General features: G+C 42.9%; 1 protein-coding gene across 2 annotated transcripts in view; it reads right to left on the bottom strand.

Annotated features, from left to right (window-relative positions):
• The window catches only part of abca2 (ATP-binding cassette, sub-family A (ABC1), member 2), a 181,553-nt gene that overhangs the window by 25,436 nt on the left and 132,992 nt on the right, over positions 1–23,125 (bottom strand). For both annotated transcript variants that reach the window (XM_084358809.1, XM_084358810.1), the window contains exons 28-30: positions 12,312–12,533; positions 7,791–7,893; positions 4,091–4,416 (exon numbers count right to left, since the gene is read on the bottom strand). In XM_084358809.1, coding sequence (XP_084214935.1) covers positions 4,091–4,416; positions 7,791–7,893; positions 12,312–12,533 — 651 coding nt within the window. The remainder of the gene's footprint in view (positions 1–4,090; positions 4,417–7,790; positions 7,894–12,311; positions 12,534–23,125) is intronic.

Below are 23,125 nucleotides of genomic sequence, written 5' to 3'. Positions count from 1 at the left end.
TTGATATTTAATAATGCCTTGCTCTCTGCTATCTAGTTATGATAACTTCATATTTTGAATTTACTTTTAATGTCCTGTAAATTAATTGAAAAGCATCATTGTGTTGATGTTACTCTTATTTATATTCATATTCCTTATAAAAGAGATTGTATGCTAATAATTTTAAAACTAGACTGTTTGGATTTAATTTTCTCTTCTTTTCTTGCCTGTTTTTCAGAGAGGTGTGAATGATGTCTTGGCAGCAATGCAGCAATATCAAGCTCTGTTGGTGACTAATCTGAGGAGTCAGCTACAAACTGTATTCCAGCAACATCAAGGAAGTGAACTTGAAAAGGAAGCGATGGCAGTATTTGACCGGATTGAGGATCCATTTTCCTCTGTTGCAACAACATACAGGCAGGACAATGTGATAAAGGAAAATTTCAATTTTGTGGAGTCAGAGGAGGTTTCTGTTGGGTATACGGCCTGCTTGAAGAAAAAAGGGACAAAAAGGGTCCTCTCCACAGTAACCAAATGTTTTCATTATGTACCTCTGATTAACAGTTTAGAACAGTTATTGTCCCATCCAAAAGTTTTAGAAATGATAGATCAGCCGCAAAAATACAGAAGTGGCTATCTGTATGACATCATAGATGGAGAGCTCATGAAATCCCACCCTTTATTTTCAGCCCGGCCTTCTGCTTTACAGATAATCATTTACTCTGATGACATTGAAATCTGCAACCCACTTGGTTCTCATGCTTCCAAGAATAAGTTGCTAATGGTTTACTATACCTTAGGAAACATTAATCCAAAATATAGATCAAAACTCGCTGCAATCCGTCTACTTGCTATTGCCAAGAAGAGGGAGTTGTCTGAATGTGGAGTGGATGGAATTTTGGGCAGGTTGTATGAGGACCTAGAAATGCTATATGATGGTGTTAATATTCAAACTGCGAATGGTGAACGTAAAATATTTGGAGCATTAGTTTCGATATGTGGAGACACCTTAGCACAACATGAGCTTTGTGGATTTAAAGAGGGTGTTGGTTTCGCCTATAGTAAGTGCCGGCAGTGTGAATGTTCGTTTGAGGACATGCAAATGTATTTTGACGAAGGCAACTTTGAGCTAAGGACACTAGAAAGACATGTTCGACAGTGTGATGACATTGAGAGGGCAAATACTGAGTATCTTAGAAACAGTTTAAAGACTACGTTTGGCATTAACAGAAGGAGCAAGCTGGTACAATTTCCAGCCTTTAACCTGATCGAACAAACACCTCAGGATATGATGCATATAATTCTTGAAGGCATTGCTCCATTAGAAATAAAGTCTGTGTTAAAACAGTTAGTTCTTTTAGGTCAACTAGACTTGGATGTCGTCAATAGCGCATTAACTGGATTTCCCTACTCTCCACTTGATGTCAGAGACAAACCAAGCCCTATAGCTTACAGCACATTAGCTTCAAGTGATAGTAAATTGAAGCAATCCTCAGGCCAAATGATTGTTCTACTAAAAATATTGCCATTTCTTATTGATACAGCTAAAGATACTGAATACTACAAAATAATTCTTGAACTCATAGAAATTGTTAAAATTTTGTTTGCTCCTGTCATTGGTCTACAGACAATTAACAAGTTGAAAAGACTAATTGAACAGCATTTAAAACATATGAAAAGTGTTTTCCCTGATAACAACATTACCCCAAAACAACATTATTTGATTCATGCTCCATCGCAGATAAAACTCCTGGGACCAATGGTCCGTCACATGTGCATGAGATTTGAATCAAAACATTGTTTTTTCAAACAGTGGGCCTCAAAACTAAATTTTCGAAATGTTTGCAAGTCTTTAATAAGGCATAATCAAATGTATGAATGTTGTCAAAATGTAAGTCATTCTGAACACCCAATTTTTTCTAACGAGTGTGCATTGGGACCAACTTCAGAAATACGCAACATGTCGTATTTGAAAGAAAAAGCAAAGGCTTTCCTTGGGAATGATGACATAAACAATGCAGTGTCTGTTAAATGGATTAATCTAAATGGTAATAAATATATACGGGAGAAAACATTACTTGTAACTGCTGTTAATTCCAATGATTTGCCTGAGTTCGGACTTGTGAGCAATATCTATGTAATTAACTCATCGTTATATTGTTTTGAGTTGCAGCAGCATACTACTGTTCGCTATGATAGAAATTACATGGCATATACAATAGAGATTCCAAACATGGCACAAGCAACTGAACTCATAACATCTGATAATCTGGTAGATTTCACTCCATATTACAGTTATACTCACAAGGATGTGACATATGTCCCTACAAAATATTATCTGGGAGATGTGCTTGGGCTACACAGAGCCTCGTCTGATAGACTGTAAAAGGCACACTTAATGTGTTTGCCTCTCATAGACAAACTGTGCTTCTTGACCATTGTTTTTGTTTTTGTTGTTTCATGATTCTTTTTTCTTCAAATGAACAATCAATTAGCAGTGAAATGCTGATGCTGCATAAGCATGGTCTTTTCTACTTTGTGATGCAGGATGCAATTGAGTCAAGGGTCATTTCATTTTGGCCATTTTTGGTCATTTTGTTTTGTTTGTGGGCCATGCAGTTTTCATCCAACATGATTATTTGTATTATGTTGTAGATTGTGTTGTATAGACCAGTCTGCTGTCATCTTAATATGTTAGATATGAAGCAGCAGGTTCCTGTAATGAAAATAATAATAATAAAAACCTTTAATTGTCCTTGTTTCATGGCATTCTTAAATTGAGACGTTGTTTAAATGGTCTTATTCTTAAAATAAGGCAAATAATCTTGTTGCCCCACTGGGTTTTATCGTAAAACATTTTTATACTCTGTTTCTGGTTCATTCTAGCTCAAAATTAGCTAGAATATCTTATCAAGAAAAAGTAAGGCATACTTTCTTAAAATGAGACATTTTTTCTAACGTAAAACATGCTTGACAAGATTAATATTCTTTTTGGACAAAAAATAAGACTTATTTTCTTGTTACAAGGCTTTTTTTACTTTCTTGAAATTCCTTTTTTGCAGTGTAGAAACCATCTGCGTCCCACAAAGACAAACCAAATCAACCAAAAATCTCAAATTTGGACACATCAGACCAAAGTACTGATTTCTACTGTTCTAATGTCCATTCCCTGTGTGTCTTGGCCCAAACACCTCTCTTCTTCTTCTTGTTCTCCCTCAGTAGTGGCTTCTTTGCAGCAATTCGACCACGAAGGTCTGATTCATGCAGTCTCCTCTGAACAGTTGATTTAGAGATGTGTCTGCTACTTGAACTCTGTGAAGAATTTATGTGGGCTCTAATCGGAGGTGGTGTTAATTTGTGGTTTCTGAGTCTGGTAACTCTACTGAACTTATCCTCTGCAGCAGAGGTAACTCTTGGTCTTGCTTTCCTGGGGTGGTACTCATGAGAGCCAGTTTCATCATGTGTTTGATGGTTTTTGCAACTGCACTTGAGGATACATTCAAAGTTCTTGATATTTTCCGGATTGACTGACCTTCATGTCTTAAAGTAATGATGGACTGTTGTTTCTCTTTACTTAGCTGAGTGGTTCTTGCCATAATATGGATTAGACCAGTAGTCAAATAGGACTATTCACACTATTGAACTGTGTACCAACCCTAGCTCTGCACAAAACAACTGATGGTCTCAAACACATTAAGAAGACAAGAAATTCCACAAATTAACTCTTGACAAGGCACACCTGATAATTGAAAACCATTCCAGGTGACTACCTCATGAATCTGACTGAGAGAATGCCAGAAGTGTGCAAAGCTGTCATCAAAGCAAAAGGTGGCTACTTTGAAGAATATAAAATATAAAACATTCTGGTTTGTTTAACACTTTTTTGTTTACTATATAATACGTTATGTGTTCTTTCTTAGTTTAGATGTCTTCAGTATTGATCTACAATGTAGAAAATAATAAAAATAAAGAAAAATCATTGAATGAGAAGGTGTGTCCAAACTTTTGACTAGTAGTGTCTGTCTTCAGCATTTTCAGCCACAGGTTGTGACTCCAAACTTTTGACTGGTAGTGTATGAAAGTGGTTATCAGCCTTATGAGACGGACTCACCATGGACTGTGGTTGGAGGAGCGACTGTGAAGTTCCACAGTCCATCCTCAAAGCGAGGGTCTGGGTCATCTGAAGGTGCTGGTGAGGGAGGTGGGGGTACAAAGTTTGAGAGGGGGACCCCCTGGGTGAAGGAGTCCAGACACATGGAGTCAAAGTAGCGAGCAGCCAGAGTCTTGGAGTTATTGGCGCTGGGGTTGAGGGTCTGGGCCAGCTGGTCCAGGGTGCTGTTGAAGGGGGTTTTGAGGACACAGGTAGCACCCACACCCGAGGGCAGACGGAGGGTGTTGATGATCTTCTGCGGGATGGCATCTGGTGACAGCTTACTCCTGAGAGGGAAGGACAGAGATGCTATTCTAGGATTCTACACTGGTAATTGACAGTCACAAAGACAGTCTATTCCAAAATGAAATGTGTGCAATAGACTAACAAAACCACTGCTGTGTGACATGATTTTCTTTTCAAATAATGGGTTATTCCAGTGTCTATGGCCTTGGTTACAGTATTCAGACAACTGCGGCTCAGATGGTGGAGTGGGTCGTCCACTAATGGAACACGGAATGGAGGGTTGTGGTTCCAAGTGTCCCTGGACAAGATACTGAACCCCAAATGGCTCAATTGAAAAAAATAAAAAAATAAAACATTTATATATATATACACTGATCAGCCACAACATTAAAACCACTGACAGGTGACGTGAATAACATTGATCATCTCATCACAATGCGATGTTCTGCTGGGAAACCTTGGGTGCTGGCATTCATGTGAATGCCACTTGACACGCACCACTCATCCAAACACTGTTGTGGACCAAGTACACCCCCTCATCACAACAACACTACCCGATGGCAGTGGCCCCCCAGCAGGACAATGAGCCCTGACACACTGCAAACACTGCTCAGGAACAGCTCGAGGAACACAATAAAGGGCCCAAGGTGTTGACCGGGCCTCCAAATTCCCCAGATCCAAATCTGATCGAGCATCTGTAAGACGTGCTGGAGCAGGTCTGATCCATGGAGGCCCCACCCCCAACATACAGGACCCAGAGGATCCACTGTAAAACGTCTGGGTGCCAGACACCACAGAGGTCTTAAGTCCATGTCTTGACAGGTCAGAGCTGATTTTGGTTGCACAAGGGGATCCTTCACAATGTTAGGCAGGTGGTCATATTGTTAGGCCTGATCGGTGTAATATATATATATATATATATATATATATATTAGGGCCGGGACTTTAACGCGTTAATTAGATTAATTAATTACACAAAAATTAACGCATTAAAAAAATTAACGCATTTTAATCGCACTTATATTTGCACCGCGGAACGTTTCTCACTGGATGAGTTTCAGGCGTACCGATTATACTGGAGCACAATTATTTAACGAGTTAAAAAGCCGCCGACACTTGGGGTGCGTCTCAGCTCGGGTCAGTAAAATTAACAGGCTGACAGTGACAATCACGTGAAACTGAGGCGAACTCATTCATGGTTGCCTCTGACTATACTGATAATAGCCTACCTATTAGCTTCCAATGTAGACGGCGTAGCCGCGTGCATTCGGTGCGACGGCGACGCCGTTTTTTTCCCCCGTGCATGTCCGTGGAGCTGTGCGCCGCGGACGTGCACGGTTCCCTACGTTGCTGTGTCAGGCAGGTGTTTCCCACGGAGCTCTGCCCCATTTCAAAAGTGAAGGAAGCCCTAAGTGGAAATATATATATATATATATATATATATATATATACACATATACACACGCATTTATATATATATATATATATATATATATATATATATATATTAGGGCCGGGACTCGATTAAAAAAAATAATGTAATTAATTAGAGGCTTTGTAATTAATTAATGGAAATTAATCGCATTTTTAATCGCATATAAATATTTGACCTGAGAACAGTGAGAAGCATTTTTTTTCATACAGGTTTTAGTATACCATTGAATAATGACTGAATAAAAAAAAAGAAAGAAAAAAAAAAGTTCCTTTGTAATATTTACATTTTTGGGGATACTGAATTTTAGGCCTTCACGAATGTTAGCCATAATTATTACCATTAAAATAAACTGAATAAATTAAGACATGGGATGTTTCATTCGGTGTGTAATGGACATATATATAATGTATTAGTTTCGCTTTTTGAATTGAATTAGTGACATAGGCCTTAATAAACTCTCCCATGACATTCTAATGCACCTGTACATCAGAAACAATAGGAGTGATAGGTACAGTAGGATATGCAATAATTAACTACTGCATGCATCTTGACAGCTCCACTTTACACTGTTGATTTGTATAATCCCAACAGACGTGTCCGGTGATTTTCAGCTTTCTGTGTCTGTTTTGATGATACAAGTCAGCTCCTGAAATGTGTGTTTCTCTTCTATAAAACACATTCTACATCGTGGAGGCAACGTCTTTCCACTTAGGGCTTCCTTCACCTTTGAAACGGGGCAGAGCTCCGTGGGAAACACCTGCCTGACGCAGCAACGTAGGGAACCGTGCACGTCTGGGGAAAAACGGCGTCGCCGTCGCACCGAATGCACGCGGCTACGCGCCGCTTTGGGTTGTGAGCGCGCATGTTGCGCGTCTACATTGGAAGCTAATAGGTAGACTGTTATCAGTATAATCAGAGGCAACCATGAATGAGTTCGGCTCAGTTTCACGTGATTGTCACTGTCAGCCTGTTAATTTTACTGACCCGAGCTGAGACGCACCCCAAGTGTCGGCGGCGTTAAATAATTGTGCTCCAGTATAATCGGTACGCCTGAAACTCATCCAGTGAGAAACGTTCCGCGGTGCAAATATAAGTGCGATTAAAATGCGTTAATTTTTTTAACGCGTTAATTTTTGTGTAATTAATTAATCTAATTAACGCGTTAAAGTCCCGGCCCTAATATATATATATAGAGCATAGAAGTTTCACGAGGCTCTCTCTCTCCTGATAAGCAGGTCAGCACCTTGCATGCCATCAGTGTATAATGTGTGCGTGAATGGTTGAATGTATTGTAGAGTACTTTGAGTAGTCTTAGACTAGAAAAGGGCTATATAAATGCAGTTCATTCACAATTAGTTAGACCTTGATATAGCTTTGCTGGGGATTGAGATTACAGCATTCCACAGAATATAGGTGTAATTTGTCCCACCCTAGCACGTGCAGCAAAGCTAACAGAAGAGTCAGGGAGATATCAATCACTTTACGTACCCATACATCTGCCAAAGATAATCAAAAATAACCTGTGCAGGTTCGCAATGCATGTGCAGGGCCTTTAAATTTTCATACAAACTGGTCAGAAGTAAATGTCATCTGAAAACAAAATGTAGAATGTTTTTTTTAACATCCTGTCTGCAAGGGGTTTGCACAGTCAAACTACTTTTATTGACAATGAATATAAATCATCTCTACAGAAGTAAATTAGCAAATGTTAGCATGCTAATGCTAAACTAAGTTAGCTAAACTAACATGGTGAACATGATGAATAGTATCCTTGCAAGGCATCAGTGTGTACATTCATTTTGAAGATGTTGAGTTTGGACATCAGAACCAGCTGTGTGTTGACATGTTGCTGTGGCCGACCGTCATTCTTTTCTACATTTATCCTTATCTATAAGCCTGACCCCTCAGTTTCTGTAGCTTGTTCGCTGCCAAGACATAAGATGTATATGCAAATATGACTTTAAACAAATGTCATCTTACCTGTACTGGGGTCTGTTTTCATTGGCGTAGGGGATGAAGTTGCCTCTTGGTTGGGTATAGTTATGATATTGAGATGGGGACAAGATCAGGGGTGGTAAATCTCCTGCAAAAAAAAACCCACAAACGTAATGTTCATCAACAAGTTTAGGGTTTTCTTAATTTTTTAAAGGTAGGTGCAGCATCAGCATTTAGTGATAATGCACATCATTTGATTTTATTGCTATTAACATTGCAAGAAACAGTTATTTATAAATGGAATCATGATCAATATTTTGGGGCTTTTTTGACAACAATTTATGTCAAAGTAGGGGTGGGCGATATGGCAAAAATATCATATCACGATATTTTTAAAAATAAAATCACGATTTCGATTTTATCACGATCTTAAATCAAAAAAAGAAAAGCAGACAATTTAGGCCAAAGAACCTTTCTGAACAGCTTTTAATTTAAATAGTTGCAGTTTTGCCAATATGTGCAAACAACGTAAACATACTAAAAGGTAAACAACAACACTGATAAAGTGCACTCTTGCGGTAATTTGAACACTGTACAATTAGCGCGATATAGCGCATTTACCGCGACCTATCCATGCGCCCGTGTGTGTGTGTGCGTGCCCGCCCGCCCGCACCCGAGAGAGGCGGTAAGTGGAGGGGCTAACTGGCAGAGATGAGAGATGGTGAAACACTGTTTTTTTGTTTTGTTTTTTAAAAAGCGACCAACTCCTCCATTTGGCTTTCAGCCATGGCTCTCCATGCGGCTACCGCTACACACATAAGCAAGGAGGCGGGTAAGAAAGCGCGTCACTGCCCGTAATTCGCTATGATTGGTCGGTAAGGTTGACGCTGTAATACGTTTGGTGCGTCGGTGCATCAGCATAGAACTGCAATTTATAGAATGTGCCCTAGACGATCCTACGATCTCTGCACTTTGGCAGATCGTCTACACATTCTAATCCTTCACGATCTAATATCGTCATATCGCCCACCCCTATGTCAAAGTGATTTCTACAAAGTAATGTCAATTGATTAAAAATATATAATGTACAATAACTGATTGCATAAGTATTCGTCCCCTTTAAAGTGACTGACCTAGTTCAACAGAGGTCCAGCAAAGTCAGAATCAGAAACCGAATTAGAAATACTTTATTATCCCTGAGGGGAAATTGTTTGTGTTACAGCTGCTTCCATTCAAAGTTCAGAATATACAGAAATAATAATAATAATAATAATAATATCAATATCAACAAAAACAAAACAAAAATACAAGAAATGTACATATATACAGAGCAATAATGCCACACTCAGAGTGAGGAATTGAACAGTTTGATGGTCACAGGCAGGAATGATTTCCTGTGGCGCTGTGGTGCATCTTGGTGTGATCAGTCTAGTACTGAATGTACTCCTGTGGCTGACCACCACGTCATGGAGTGGATGGGAGCCATTGTCCAAAATGACATGTAACTTGGACAGCATCCATCCATTCTCTGACACCACGGAGTCCAGCTCCACTCCCACAACGTCACTGGCCTTGCGGATCAGTCTGTTCAGTCTTTTTTGCGTAACCCTAACCCTCAGCCTGCTGTCCCAGCACACAACAGCATACTGTAGAGTATACATGTAGCACTGGCCACCACAGACTCATAAAACATCCTGAGCATAGTCTGGCAGATGTTGAATGACCTCAGTCGTCTCAGAAAATAGAGACGACTCTGTCCCTTCCTGTAGAGGGCATTAGTGTTCTTAACCCAGTCCAGTTTATTATCAATGTGGACTCCCAGATACTTATAATCCTCCACAATGTCCACACTGACCCCCTGGATGGAAACAGGGGTCAACGGCACCTTGGTCCTCCTCAGGTCCACAACCAGTTCCTTGGTCTTTGTCACACTGAGCCGGATGGTTCTGCTCACACCATGTGACAAAGTCCACAGTAGTCCTGTACTCATCCTCAGCACCTTCACTGATACATCCAACTATTGCTGAGTCATCCAAGAACTTCTGGAGATGACAGGTCTCTGTGCAGTAGTTGAAATCTGTGGTGTAGAGGGTGAAGATGAAGGGAGAGAGGACAGTCCCCTGTGGGGCCCCGGTGTTGCTGACCACTCTATCTGATACACAGTGTTGTAAGCGCACATACTGTGGTCTGCCAGTCAGATAGTCAATAATCCAGGTCACAAGGGGGGGATCCACCTGCATTGCTGTCAGCTTCTCACCCAGCAAAGCCGGACGGATGGTGTTGAATGCACTGGAGAAGTCAAAAAACTTGACTCTCACAGTGCTCGCTGGTTTGTCCAGGTGGGCGTAGACACGGTTAAGCAGGTATATGATGGCATCCTCAACTCCAAGTTTGGGCTGATAGGCGAACTGTAGGGGGTCCAAGAGTGGTTTGACCAAGGGCCGGAGCTGCTCCAAGACGAGTCTCTCCAGGGTCTTCATGATGTGGGAGGTCAGTGCCACAGGTCTGTAGTCCTTGAAGCCACAGGGACAAGGCAGGACGTCTTCCACATCACAGGGACCATCTGTAGACTCAGGCTCATGCTGAATACATGGTGAAGTACTCCACAAAGCTGGGGGGCACAGGCTTTGAGCACCTTGGGGCTGACACCATCAGGACCCGCAGCCTCGCCCGAGTGGAGTCTCACCAGCTGTCTCCTAACATGGTCAGCTGTGATGCTCACTGTAGAGGTGACAGGTAGGGGAGGGGGAGTGGGGGAGGGATCTCACAGGAGGACGAAAGGCTGTAAGGAGGAGGAGGGGGTGGAGAAGGTGGTAGTTTGTAGACAACAGTGGGATTGATGGTGGTGTTATCAGGGGGTGCAGGGGCCTCAGTATCAAATCTGTTGAAAAACAGATTGAGTTTGCCGGCCCGGTCCATGCTGCTTTCAACTCCTCTATTGCCAGCTGACCTGAATCCAGTGGTGGTCCTCATTCCTCTCCAGACCTCTTTCGTGTTGTTCTGCTTAAGTTTCCACTCCAGCTTCCTCCTGTAGTTTTCTTTACCCTCCCTGATCTTCAGCTTTAGGTGTCCCTTATTATTCTCACCTCCTCCCTGTCGCCAGCTCTGAAAGCCCTCTTCTTTTCATTGAGGATTTCTTTAATGTCCTTTGTTACCCACAGCTTGTTATTTGGGCAACAATGCACAGTCTCAGCTGGAACAGTGGAGTTTACACAAAAGTTGATATAGTCTGTGATGCACTCTGTGAGCCCATCAATGTCCTCTCCATGCGGCTCACAAGGTGACTGCCAGTCAGTGACCTCAAAACATCACTGAAGTGTCTCATAAGCTTCCTCTGACCATCTCCTCACTGTCCTTGTGATCACAGGCTGGCTCTTTACCAGAGGCACATAACTCCTCCTACTTGTTAGCTAGCGATCTCACGTTACCCATGATGAGAGAGGGGACACTCGGCTTTAATCTTCTCTTCTTTGTAAGCCTCCGTTGCTACAGTTGGAGAACTTGTGGTTCAGCAAGTGGAGGAAGAAAAGAACATACTGTAGGTGTAGTGGTGGATGGTTCATTTGAATATATTTCAGAAAAATCTAAAAAGCAAATTCTATGATGGCGACAATTAAAAAAAACATTTCAAAATTTATGTAAGGACATATTTTTGCCATTATACAAATCTTTGGTGAGATCTCATCTTGAATTTGCAAGTTCTGTCTGGTGTCTTTGTAAAGTAAAACATAGGAACGAATGAGGTCCAGAGAAGAGCTACTAAATGAATCCCAAGCCTAAAAATTATGTCATATGAAGAGTGGTCAAGAAAATTAGGATTGCCAGCTCTTGTATACAGAAGACATAGAGGTGACATGATTGAGGCCTATAAGTTTGTTCATGGAAGATATAATATCACAGCTGAGCCTATCATCCTTTTTGGAATAAAAGGTATGAGTTAAGAGGGAATTCCTTAAAATCATTCCACACACAATGTGTTCATCTGATAAGAGAAAACATGTCTTTCCACTTCAAGCACTTGCAACATGGAACAAGCTTCCAGAAGATGTGAGGGCTCTGTTAAAACTTTGTTGGTTAAATTCTGGTCATCAAAGGACATTTTATATTATTATAAATCTGATTTGTAATTATGAATTTAATGTGGTTTTAAATCTGTATATTACAGTATTATTTTTTTATTTTGTTGTTGTTGTTCAGTTTGTGTGTTTTGAGTCTGGAATAGAAGATTAATATCCTGTATCATAAATTTTCAATACATTTCAATAAATTTGTTTTACTACAAACTCTGAATACTTCTTCTACCACTGCTACACAGCTTGATGTTTGGTTTCATTCCAGCCATCTAATAAGGGACTATTGTACAACTGGGTGAATGACCCAGTAGAGCAGACTGATGCAGTCAGCTAAATAACTAATCTGTTAGCACAAATATTAAATCATTTGACTTCATGTTGCGCTCCTTTTCCCCCGCGAGCTGGTCATAACAGCACACTAAGGACAGCAATTCTCTTTCTCCTGAGCATCAGGAAAAAATACCTACTGTTTATCACATATGTAAAATCTCACCAATCTCAGGCACAGATAAAGCCACGGTCATGGCCACACAGACGAAGAAGGCCGGTAGGAGGATTTGAGAGAAGAGGCCCTTAGTGTTCCTTTTGGCACAGTGGAACCTCTTGACGATGAGGCCATGAAACTGACTTAGCTTTAACCACCAGCCGTCCAGCTTGAAGCTGCCCTGCCCCTCCAGCACCTCTGACTCTGGGGACGAGGGGTTCTCTGCATCACCTGGAGGTGAAGGAGACATCAGATGAAAGAGAGAAAATTGATTAATTATGAAATGAATAACAGTTAAAGTGCATGTCTGCCTGTCTGGATGACTTTGTAGACTTGACGAAACACATTTTGCAGTGCAATTTTTGCTCATAGCCATAATTATTTATTCAAGAGACCTAAGTGAAAACAAGATCTCTTCTACAACAGAGAAAAATGAACATACAGTATATGCAACTTTGCACCTGGACAATTCAGTCAGAGAAAGCAGACCTCAAACACAAAAAACCTTTAAACACATAAATAATATCACAAAATATCTCTAACTAAAACCATGCAGTCCCTCCAATTTATGAGTTCCTCTAAATTTAGCTTGTTTTGCAGTTCATTCCAGTAGTAAGGTGCACAGTACTGGAACCAGGCTTCCCAAGTTCAGGGTTTTTATGTGATCTGTTGCCATGGTCCTTCATTGAACTTGATTAATTATGATAAATATCTCAGAAACTCAAATAACAAGTCCATTCAAATGAAAACACCTTCTGGATATCAGTGATCACCTCTGACCTTTTCATATAACTATCATAACCATCTTAAGTTATGAACAGAATGGCACTGTGGTAACTGGCATCCACTGGTTGTTACGTTCAGGTTTTCTGTGGACCCAAATGCAGAGATCAGAGACAGCACTTTTCAGGAAGCAAAAGATTTATTTTGCAATGGTGAGTTCAGGTGGTAACATGAGTGAAGTGACCACCAGGCTAGCAAGTAGGCAGGCAGGCAGGCAGGCAGGCAGGTGTAGACCGGAGCTGGCGAGGAGTAACTCAGAGGAGCTGGCGAGCAGGAACAGAGCGGAGAGGAGCTGAAGGTTTCTGCAGGGCGAGCCACAGGAGCATTAACATAAGAGCAAACACGAGAACAAGAAATACTAAGTGTACGAGAACTTAAAGGAACTTGGGGCAGGAATCGCAGGATCAAGAAATAAGACTCAATAGTGACACGACGGCCGTTGCGGCCGTTAGGGTAACTGCAGCCATCAGCCAAGCCGGCGCGGTAGCGCACATGAACTCTTCACAGCAGTGCAGCTGATGCCTTATCCCCTACACACATGAAGCAGCCGGGAAGCCGACTCGCTGTGTGTAGCAACACACAAGCGCGGCGATTTACCGTTATGGTCTGAAAGGCAAAGGCGAAAGCAAAGACGGCTTATTTTAAATCAAATCAAATTTATTTGTATAGCCCAAATTCACAAATCACAGTTTGCCTCAGAGGGCTTTACAATCTGTACAGAGACGACACCCTCTGTCCTTCGACCCTCGATTCGAGTGAGGAAAAACTTGCCCACCCAAAAAAACCCTTTTAACAGGGAAAAAAATGCGGAAGAAACCTCAGGAAGAGCCACAGAGGAGGGATCCCTCTCCCAGGACGGACAGACGTGCAATAGATGTCGCATGTACAGAGCAGATCAACGAGATCACAATGTATGCAATTATAATAGATGGTTGACAGGAATGAAAGTACATAAAGAAGTATTACAGCAATAATAATGAAATGCACATAATGGAAATGTGATTACTAGTAATAACAGTAGTAGTGGTTAACGGTAAGGATAGTATGTAGTAATGCATTACAATAATAGTAGTGGAACGTATGTAACAGAGATATGACTAATATTAGCAACAGTAGTGGTGGGTGTCAGGCAGGGCCATGGCAGTAGGCGCATCCACGATCCACGACCCGGGCGCGGCCAGGATCCATGGGAGCCTGTAGGACTAGAAAGCACAAGGACTCCGGGGAAGAAGTGAAGTCAGTGACATGCAGAGATGGGGCATGTATACAGGCATAATGTATACAGATGGAGAGGAGAGGAGGAGAGAGAAGCTCTTATTGGGGGACAGAAATATCGTCTCTGATACAGGATTGCTGTGTGTAAGCGGCTAATGTTACTACACAGACACAAACAAACCGTTAGCCTGTGGCTACATCCAGCTGCTAACGTCACCTCCCAGATAACAGGTTGGGCTTTCGGTCCCATATATAAAGGGACATATTTCTAACTATTCAACTTCAGACTAAAGGACCGTGGAAAATGCGCAGTCTGTAACTATTCAGTGTTGCACAGCGGTGGACTAAGTTACATGTTTGCAGCTAACGCTACTTTGCACGTTAGGTCACTCCGAATTTCAAATCAAGCTCTAAACATGACCTGTAATGTTTTCTTACCTGGTTACTAGATAATGAGCCATGTCAGCATCTGTTTTCAGTCCCAATTCAAGTTGAAGCTGCCTCCATGAGTCGAACGCGTATCTGATGTGTATTCAGGTGCCAGCCCGGCTTTGTTCGTAATTTCGTTTCGACTCAAGAACATGCCGCTGATAAAACCTTTGTTTTCTTCCTAGTATGACTTTTTAGTGGACTTTGTGTGGTGTTGGGTCGTTTGCTGGCCGTAGCAGAATCCATTACTACCCAAACACTAGTTTGGGTCCACCGCGCTTGTCTTCTTCCCGTATCCAAGGACGCGCATTCAGCGTCATCTGACGTCACGTCCGCAAGACTGCGCGGGAAATTCGGACACTGAATTGCAGTACATTATGCAGCACACAGCCTGTTCAAGGCAATGGAGAGATACGTGGGTGTGCTCATTCTTTTTGGTTTTGAACGCTTCATCACCCATTAGCATTAAAAAACTTAAAATGCATGTTTATTTTTTCACAAATCCTGCCCCAAGTTCCTTTAATACTGAGGCAAAGTGTAGTCACTGTATGGAACGGAATAATCTGGCACTGTAGAGTGAAGAGACCAGGGCAGGGGTCGGCAGCCTGCGGCTCTTTCATCCCTCTGCCATGGCTCCCTGAGGCTTTGAAAAAAAAATTGAAAAAATAATGGCTATTTACATAAAAAAAAAAAGTTTTATATATATATTTAGTTTTTCAATGTAATAATTACTATTTTTGAGATTGAGGCGATCTTGTAACATTAGACTAAAATGTGTTTTAATATTTTATCGATTAAAATATGACACACACCTTGTATGTGTCACCTGTAGCCGCCAGGCGAGTGACTTCATTTGAATTTCCGCCCCCCGGTCAGCTAGCTAACCATGGATAAATCCAAAAAAAGAAAAGTCTCTGACGAAAATAGAATGTTTAATGCTTCATTGACAGACTCATTTGCTTTCACTGCTGACGAAGCTGGTTTACCTGTATGCTTAATATGTGGCGAGAAGTTAGCAAACAACAAAAAATCAAATATTGAAAGACATTTCCAGACTAAACACACAGCCTTTGCTGAAAAATACCCAGCTGGAGATTAAAGAAAAAGAGCAGTTTCGGTACTGCTGCAGAAAGCTTGTCAGAGCAAAAGTACTTTGAAGAGGTGGGTGAAATCTACAAATTCAAGTGCTTCTGCTCGTTTTGTTGCAGCTCAGGAGATAGCTAGGCACGGGAGGCCATTCACAGGTGGACAATATATAAAATAATCGTTCATTTAGATATCAGAACATCTATTCTCGGACTTCAAAACGGGGGTGAAATTGTTTCGAAAATTAGAGATATGCCTCTCTCTGCAAAGACTGTCAAGGACAGGACCATAAAAATGGCAGAAAACATCACCAGTCAACAAATATAGGACATTTATTCAGCTTCAGCGTACTCAATCACCTGTGATGAGTCAAAAGATGTAAGCGATATTGAGCAAATAGCGCTATTATGCAGATATGTGAACTCTGCTGGGCCACAGGAAGAAATCATTGAGTTGATACCACTGACAGGCCAAACACGGTGGGAGGATGTCTGTGAGGCTCTGTTGGATTGTTTAAAAACCAAAGAAATAAACACCAACCACCTGATGTCAGTGGCTACTGATGGGGCACTGAGTATGACAGGAGCACAGAAGGGGTTTGTGACTTTACTTCAGAAGTCACTGGATAGAAAGCTGCTGACGTTTCATTGCATCCTGCATCAAGAGGCATTGTGCGCTCAAACATTTCCTCCGGAATGCACAGAAGTGATGAATCTTGTCATTCAGATAGTGAACAAAATAATGGCAAAAGGATTAAACCACAAACAGTTCCATTCATTGTTAGAAGAAGTTGAAAGCACATATTCTGATCTCTTGCTGCACAGCAAAGTCCGGTGGCTGTCCGCAGGGAGGTGCTGAAACGTTCCTGGAAAGCAAAGGGCTCACCTTTCCTGAGCTGGAACAGCCAGATTGGCTGGAAAAGCTGCACTTCATGGTGGATATGACAGCGCACTATAACACGCTGAACAAAAGTCTTCACGGGAAGGAGGCACGGCGCTGCAGATACTGGAGGAGGTTTTGGCGTTTGAGCGCAAGATGACAGTGTTTGCCAGAGATGTACAGAGAGGTACGCTGTCTCACTTTCCCTCTTTGAGAGAGTTCAAAGAAGTGCACAATCAGATAAATTACGAACATTTGCAGCGTGCAATCATCGCAATGCAAACTGTGTTTGGAAAAAGATTCTGCGATTTCAGAGAGGAAAAAAACAAATTATACTTTCCCCGCACCCCCCTGAACACCGATCCATCCCTGTTGAATATGACTGCATTTACAGGTGTTAGTCAACCCGATCTTGAGATCGAACTGACCGACATAGCTGACAAAGACGTATGGGTGTCTAAGTTCAGGAGCTTGACAGCTGATCTTGAGGATGTTGCTCGTCAGAAGGCCACTCTTGCTCAGAAGCACAAATGGAGTGATATTGAAAACCTCCCCAAACCAGACAAACTTGTGTTCGAAACATGGAATGCCATTCCTGACACTTATATGAACACAACAAAGTATGCATTTGGAGTCCTGTCGATCTTTGAATCCACATACTTATGCGAGCAGGTTTTCTCTAGCATGAACTACATAAAGAGCAAACATCGCTCCCGCCTCACAGATGACAGCTTGCAATCCTGTGTGAAGATCAAAGTGACGTTTTACAGCCCTGATATCGATAAGCTGTGCAGTGAAGTTCTGGAGCAGAAATCACATTAACCAGGTGAAAGAAATCATTTAATGAGCTATTATTTTGCAAATATATTTTTATATTGGACCCTGAACTGACGTAGTTGTGTTTTATTTTCAGGTTGACGGTTGACTGCTGTACGCAACTGGGGAAATAAGAGGATGATGGCGCACTAAAATAGAATATAGTCATAACGAAATATAAACTGCAATTTTTTTGTTTTGTTTTTTTTTTGTTTTGTTTACCAAGTAAATATGCTGCAGCTGTATGATTTTAGAATGTTGGAGCGGGCTGATTCCTTTTTTTTTTAATTCCAGAAATAATAGGGCACTCAAACAGGCCTGCATTATGTATTTTATTTGAAAGTAAACTTTTACATGCCAGTTTCAAAAGAGTTCAAAAGAATTTGGTGTTTTGCTTTGTTACAAACAGAAATAAAATGTCAGTCATTTTCTGTTTGTAGTTCCTTGATTTCAGAAATGAAACAAACTATAGTTCTTATATACATTGCACAAGTGTAATGAAACTATATATGCTGCATATCTTCATTTTAGGGTCCAACTAGGTTTTGCGGCTCCAGGTGGGTTTTATTTGGTGGGAACGGCCCCAAATAGCTCTTTTAATACTGTGGGTTGCCGACCCCTGGACCAGGGTAATATAGGCAGAAGTTGATGGGCTGATGAGAATCAGGTGCGCCACTTCGCTGCTGCTGCTGCCACGCCCACAGACATACACACTGGGGAAGAGCAGGTGAGGGAGAAAAAGGAGGGGGAGAAGGTAGACGGGAGGAAAAAAAAAAGAAACAGGACAAGGCAACCGGGCTGCCTCCGGGCACCCTACCATGCTTGTCAGGAAACTACCGATAAAAGTCACTGAGTAGGGAGTTGTCCAAAATAAGTGATTGAGAGACCCATGAGCGCCCCTCTGGACTATAAGCCTCCCAGTCTACCAGATATTGGAAACCCCTGCCCCGGCGGTGGACATACACAGACCGGGGGGGGGGGGGGTATGATGGGCTCATCCGCGGCCTCCTCGGAGAACTGATGAGAGATGGCAATGGGCTTGGTGTTCCTGGAGCCCGGATGTAGGTGAGGGTGTAATGGAAATGTCCCAGGAACAGCGCCCAGCGAGTCTGGCGGGAATTCAGCCGCTTGGCCGAGCGCAGGTAGGTGAGATTTCGGTGATCTGTTCAAACGAGGAAGGGATGAGCTGCTCCTTCCAGCCAGTGTCTCCATTCTTGGAGGGCGAGGACGATGGCTAACAGCTCCCAATTACCCACATCATCATTTCTCTCAGGGGGGGGAGACACCTAGAGAAATGGGCGCAGGGATGCAGCTTTTGATCTGAGGGGGTTCGCTGTGATAATACCGCTCCAACTCCGGCGTCCGAGGGATCCACCTCCACCACGAACTGGACTGTGGAGAACAGTTCTTTTAAGTGGGCAAACGCCTCCTCAGCTTCAGGTGGGGAAGGGGAGCTCGGTGGAGGTGAGCTGAGTGAGCGGAGCAGCCATTCAGCTGTAGTCACGAATAAAACGCCGATAAAAGTTTGCAAATCTCAGGAAGTGTTGGAGTTGCTTACGGCTTTCTGGGATTGGCCAGTTGGTCACCGCCTGCACTTTGGATGGGTCCGTCCTCACCTGCCTATGACGAACCTGAGGAAATCCACTGAGGTCGAGTGGAAAAGGCATTTTTCAGCCTTAACAAACAGTTTGTTCTCTAATAATCTCAGCAACAATCTAATCTTCAGCATGTCCCGGAGGACGTCATTCACGAGAGCTTGATAAACAGCTGGGGCGTTGGTGAGACCAAAAGGCACGACCAGATACTCAAAGTGGCCCAGGGGTCAACGAGCACCTGCACGGGGAGAGTCTGTAGGGACCAAGAGAGGGTGCCCTGGAGCTGTATCCAAGAGGGGGAAGTAGTAGATGTGGTGGTTCGGCTCATCAGCGCTCCCCTGTAGCGTGATGAGCCCGGGCTTTTGGTCGATTGGGGCAGAGAGAGATAATATGTCCAGTCTCACCACAGTACAGGCAGAGTCCGCCCTGGAGCCTTCGTTGGCATTCTGCTGGGGGAGGTGCATTCACCCAAGCTGCATGGGCTTCTCAGCAGGGGTGGCCAAAGGTGGAGCTGTGGTAGCTGGGCTAGGGGGCACAAAGGTAGGAGATCTGGACTGAGGGGTGACAGGGGGAAATTTAGTGGCCCCTTCCCTCTGTCTCTGTCTCAGCCTGTTGTCTAGACGAATGGCTAGTGAAATTAACTCCTCTAAGGAGGAGGTCTCGTCACGGGCAGCTAATTCATCCTGAATATCATCAGCTAATCCCTGTGAGAACACCCCCCAGAAGCGCAACCTCATCCCACCCGTAGCTCAACGTAAAACAGGTGAAATAATTGACAAAAGGGGGCCTGGGACTTGGAGGCAGCTACAGCCCACTGGGCTGCTCTATCACATAATAGGCTCTTAACAAAAGCTATCATAGATCTATCAGTGGCGGCATAGGTGCTAGGCTGTTGGTCAAACACTAGTGAACACTGGTGTAAAAATTGTTCACAACGACCTAACTCACCAGAAAACCTAGCCGGAATGGGAATGTATGGCTCACGAGTGGAGGAGGGAAGAACCACAGGAGCAGGTGGTGAAGCAGCAGGTGGTGGCGATGGATTGGCTTCAGCAGTAGCGTAGGTTAGTTGAGAGCATACTTGGTCCATGCTGCCTCCCAGTTGCGTGACGCTGGTGGTTAGCCCACAAAGAGCTTCCATAACCTCCCGGAGGGTCTGCTCATGGTTTCCGAGCATGACTCCTTGAGAGGTGATGGCGTTTCGCAGGTGTTCAGTCTCCGCTGGGTCCATGTGGCCAGATTATTCTGTTGAATTCAGGTTTTCTGCAGACCCCAATGCAGAGATCAGAGACAGTACTTTTCAGGAAGCAAAAGATTTATTTTGCAGTGGTGAGTTCAGGTGGTAACATGAGTGAGGTGACCAGGCTGGCAGGTAGGCAGGCACAGGGGCGTAGCAAGCTTTTCAAAAGTGTGGGGGATGGATGTGGTCTTTCCAGTTCAGAGAACTTGTTCCAGATGCCTTAACATTTGCATTCCCTCCTGCTCAAATCTTTCTCTAAGCTGCATGTCAACAACATCCAGAACTTTGTAGAATTCAGTCCTGTAGTGGTCAGAAGGGGACGCATGTACCTGTGCAGGAGCACTACCTGTGAAGCGCTGAGGTGGGATACGGACAGGAGGAGAGGCAATAGGAGTGAGATGGAGTGTCTCACACATCCTTGTTGCCTCTCATTGACCCATTCACACACGTACGAATATATCTGGGAAACAGACAGGAACCGAAAACAACGTCTGTAACGTTCTCTGATGATTATAAACGTTTACTCCTTATATGTTCAGTAAACAAGTAGGCACCAAACCCACATATGTGTTTTTCTAATGTTTTTATGAATGTTTACAGCCATAGACATATATACATATGTTCTTCAATGTGCCTCCTTGTACATACAGCTGTTTAGATATAAGTATGTAGCCTATATATGTTCTTCAGTGACCTGCTCTATGTAAAAGCCAGACAGACAATTGCAGTGTCTTATTTTTTTATTTTTGATTTGCAGGCTTTTTAAAAAAAAATTTGTCTCCATGATTGTCATTTTTAGTAGTTAAAATCACTGGATATAAAAACGATTCATCAAAATAAGTTAAATGTAAAATGTAATGTAAACATCAGTGCTTCTTATTCCCACAGACATCACATTTACATGTCAGGATCTGGTTATTATAGACACAGATTCAATATCATCACAGTAACAGAGTTACATACATTGGCAGCTGTAAACAAATTAGCATTGGCAGCTGTAAACTAATGAAAACATTAGAAAAATGCATACGTGGGTTTGGTGCCTACCTGTTTACTGAACATATCAGGAGTAGGCTATGTAACGTTTATAATCATCAGAGAACGTTACACGCATTGTTTTTGGTTCCTGTCTGTTTCCCAGGTATATTCGTACGTGTGTGAATGGGTCAATGAGAGGCATGAACTTATAGCGCTTTGTAGAAGGAGCTTTATAAAGTTCACTCCACTGACTTCGACGTACGATTCACCACTCAGTGAAGCGTCTATGTATATGTACATCTATGGCTAGTTCCCGCCTCCTCAGCATGAGCTGAACGATAAATCTAACACAGCAGAGGCGGGACTTAAGGCAGAACAGCCAATCATCAGCCGGTCACACTGAAAGCCGGTGTCATGTTTGAAGCAACAACAGGAGCGGGAGGGGGAGAGGAGGCATCCGCAGCGCAGACAGAGCGGCCAGAGAAACTGAGCGACTGTAGTGAGGCGTTTGTGCAAAACTACGGAAAAACTGCAGAAAAAGTGTGGGTGTTGAATCCTCTGACCGGGAAAAGTGTGGGTGTTAAAACACCCACATCCCCCACGGGTGCGACGCCCCTGGGCAGGCAGGCAGGTAGGAAGGCAGGCGGGCGGGCAGGCAGGCAGATGTAGACCGGAGCTGGCGAGGAGAACTCAGAGGAGCCGGCGAGCAGGAACAGAGCGGAGAGGCGATGGGCGAGCCAACACACAGGAGCATTAACACAAGAGCAAACACGAGAACAAGAAATACTAAGTGTACGAGAACTTAATACTGAGGCACAGTGTGGTCACCATACGGGACAGAATAATCTGGCGCTGAAGCAGTGAAGAGACCAGGGTAATATAGGCAGAGCTTGATGGGCTGATGAGAATCAGGTGCGCCACTTCGCTGCTGCTGCTGCCACTGCTGCTGCCACTGCTGCTGCCACGCCCACAGACACACACACACTGGAGCAGGTGAGGGAGAAAAAGGAGGGGGAGAAGGTAGACAGGGGAAAACAGAAACAGGACAAGGCAACCCGGCTGCCATGGTGGCACCGTGACACTGGTTGAAGAGTGGTGGCAGCAACATGAACATACATGATATCTCCACACTCCTGTTCACTTGACTGTTTAATGTTTTTTTCTGTTCTTCAAGAAGAAACGAGCTCTGTTCTTGTATAACTTTATCTTCTTTTAGTTTTTTCGTTGCAGCTCAAGTTGAACTTAACACTTCAGTAGAGACAATTGCCTTGGCAACAGTGTATTCAACTGTATTGATGAGGTGAGGAAATATTAAGGTTTGTAAAAAGCATACCTTTTGTCTTTATGGTTTGGTTGCAGTAGAGTTTATAGGGGCCTAAAATATCCAAGCTGAAATCACCAATTCCTCTTGATGTGAGTTTATGAATTTTTTTCTTGTTATAACTTGACAAAGGATGATACTGATGAACCAGCAATATTGTTTTTTTATTTCACATATTCTTCTTTGTCAAAACCTGGTGCCTATGTTACTCACAATGAAACTTAACAGCTGACAATTGGGTTGCAGATTCGTTTGTGTTTGTAGAAGTGGCTAAAGAAGCGTCGAGCCACAATCCTTCAGTAGAGACGAGAAGGTTATTTTCATTTTCAAACTTGTAGTCTTCAGCCCCAACCAGCACAGATCTGCCTCTAGAGACACCAAAGGCTTTATACAACTTTTCTGAGAAATCTCTAAGCAGATTTTTTATGTGAAATCAGTGGAGGTCCCCATTAAGGAACTTAAAAATGGGAAAATATCACAG

Source organism: Pagrus pagrus (genome assembly GCF_965226575.1).
Source record: "Pagrus pagrus genome assembly, chromosome: 8".
NCBI lineage: Eukaryota > Metazoa > Chordata > Actinopteri > Spariformes > Sparidae > Pagrus > Pagrus pagrus.
This window is presented reverse-complemented; position numbering and strand designations above follow the sequence as displayed.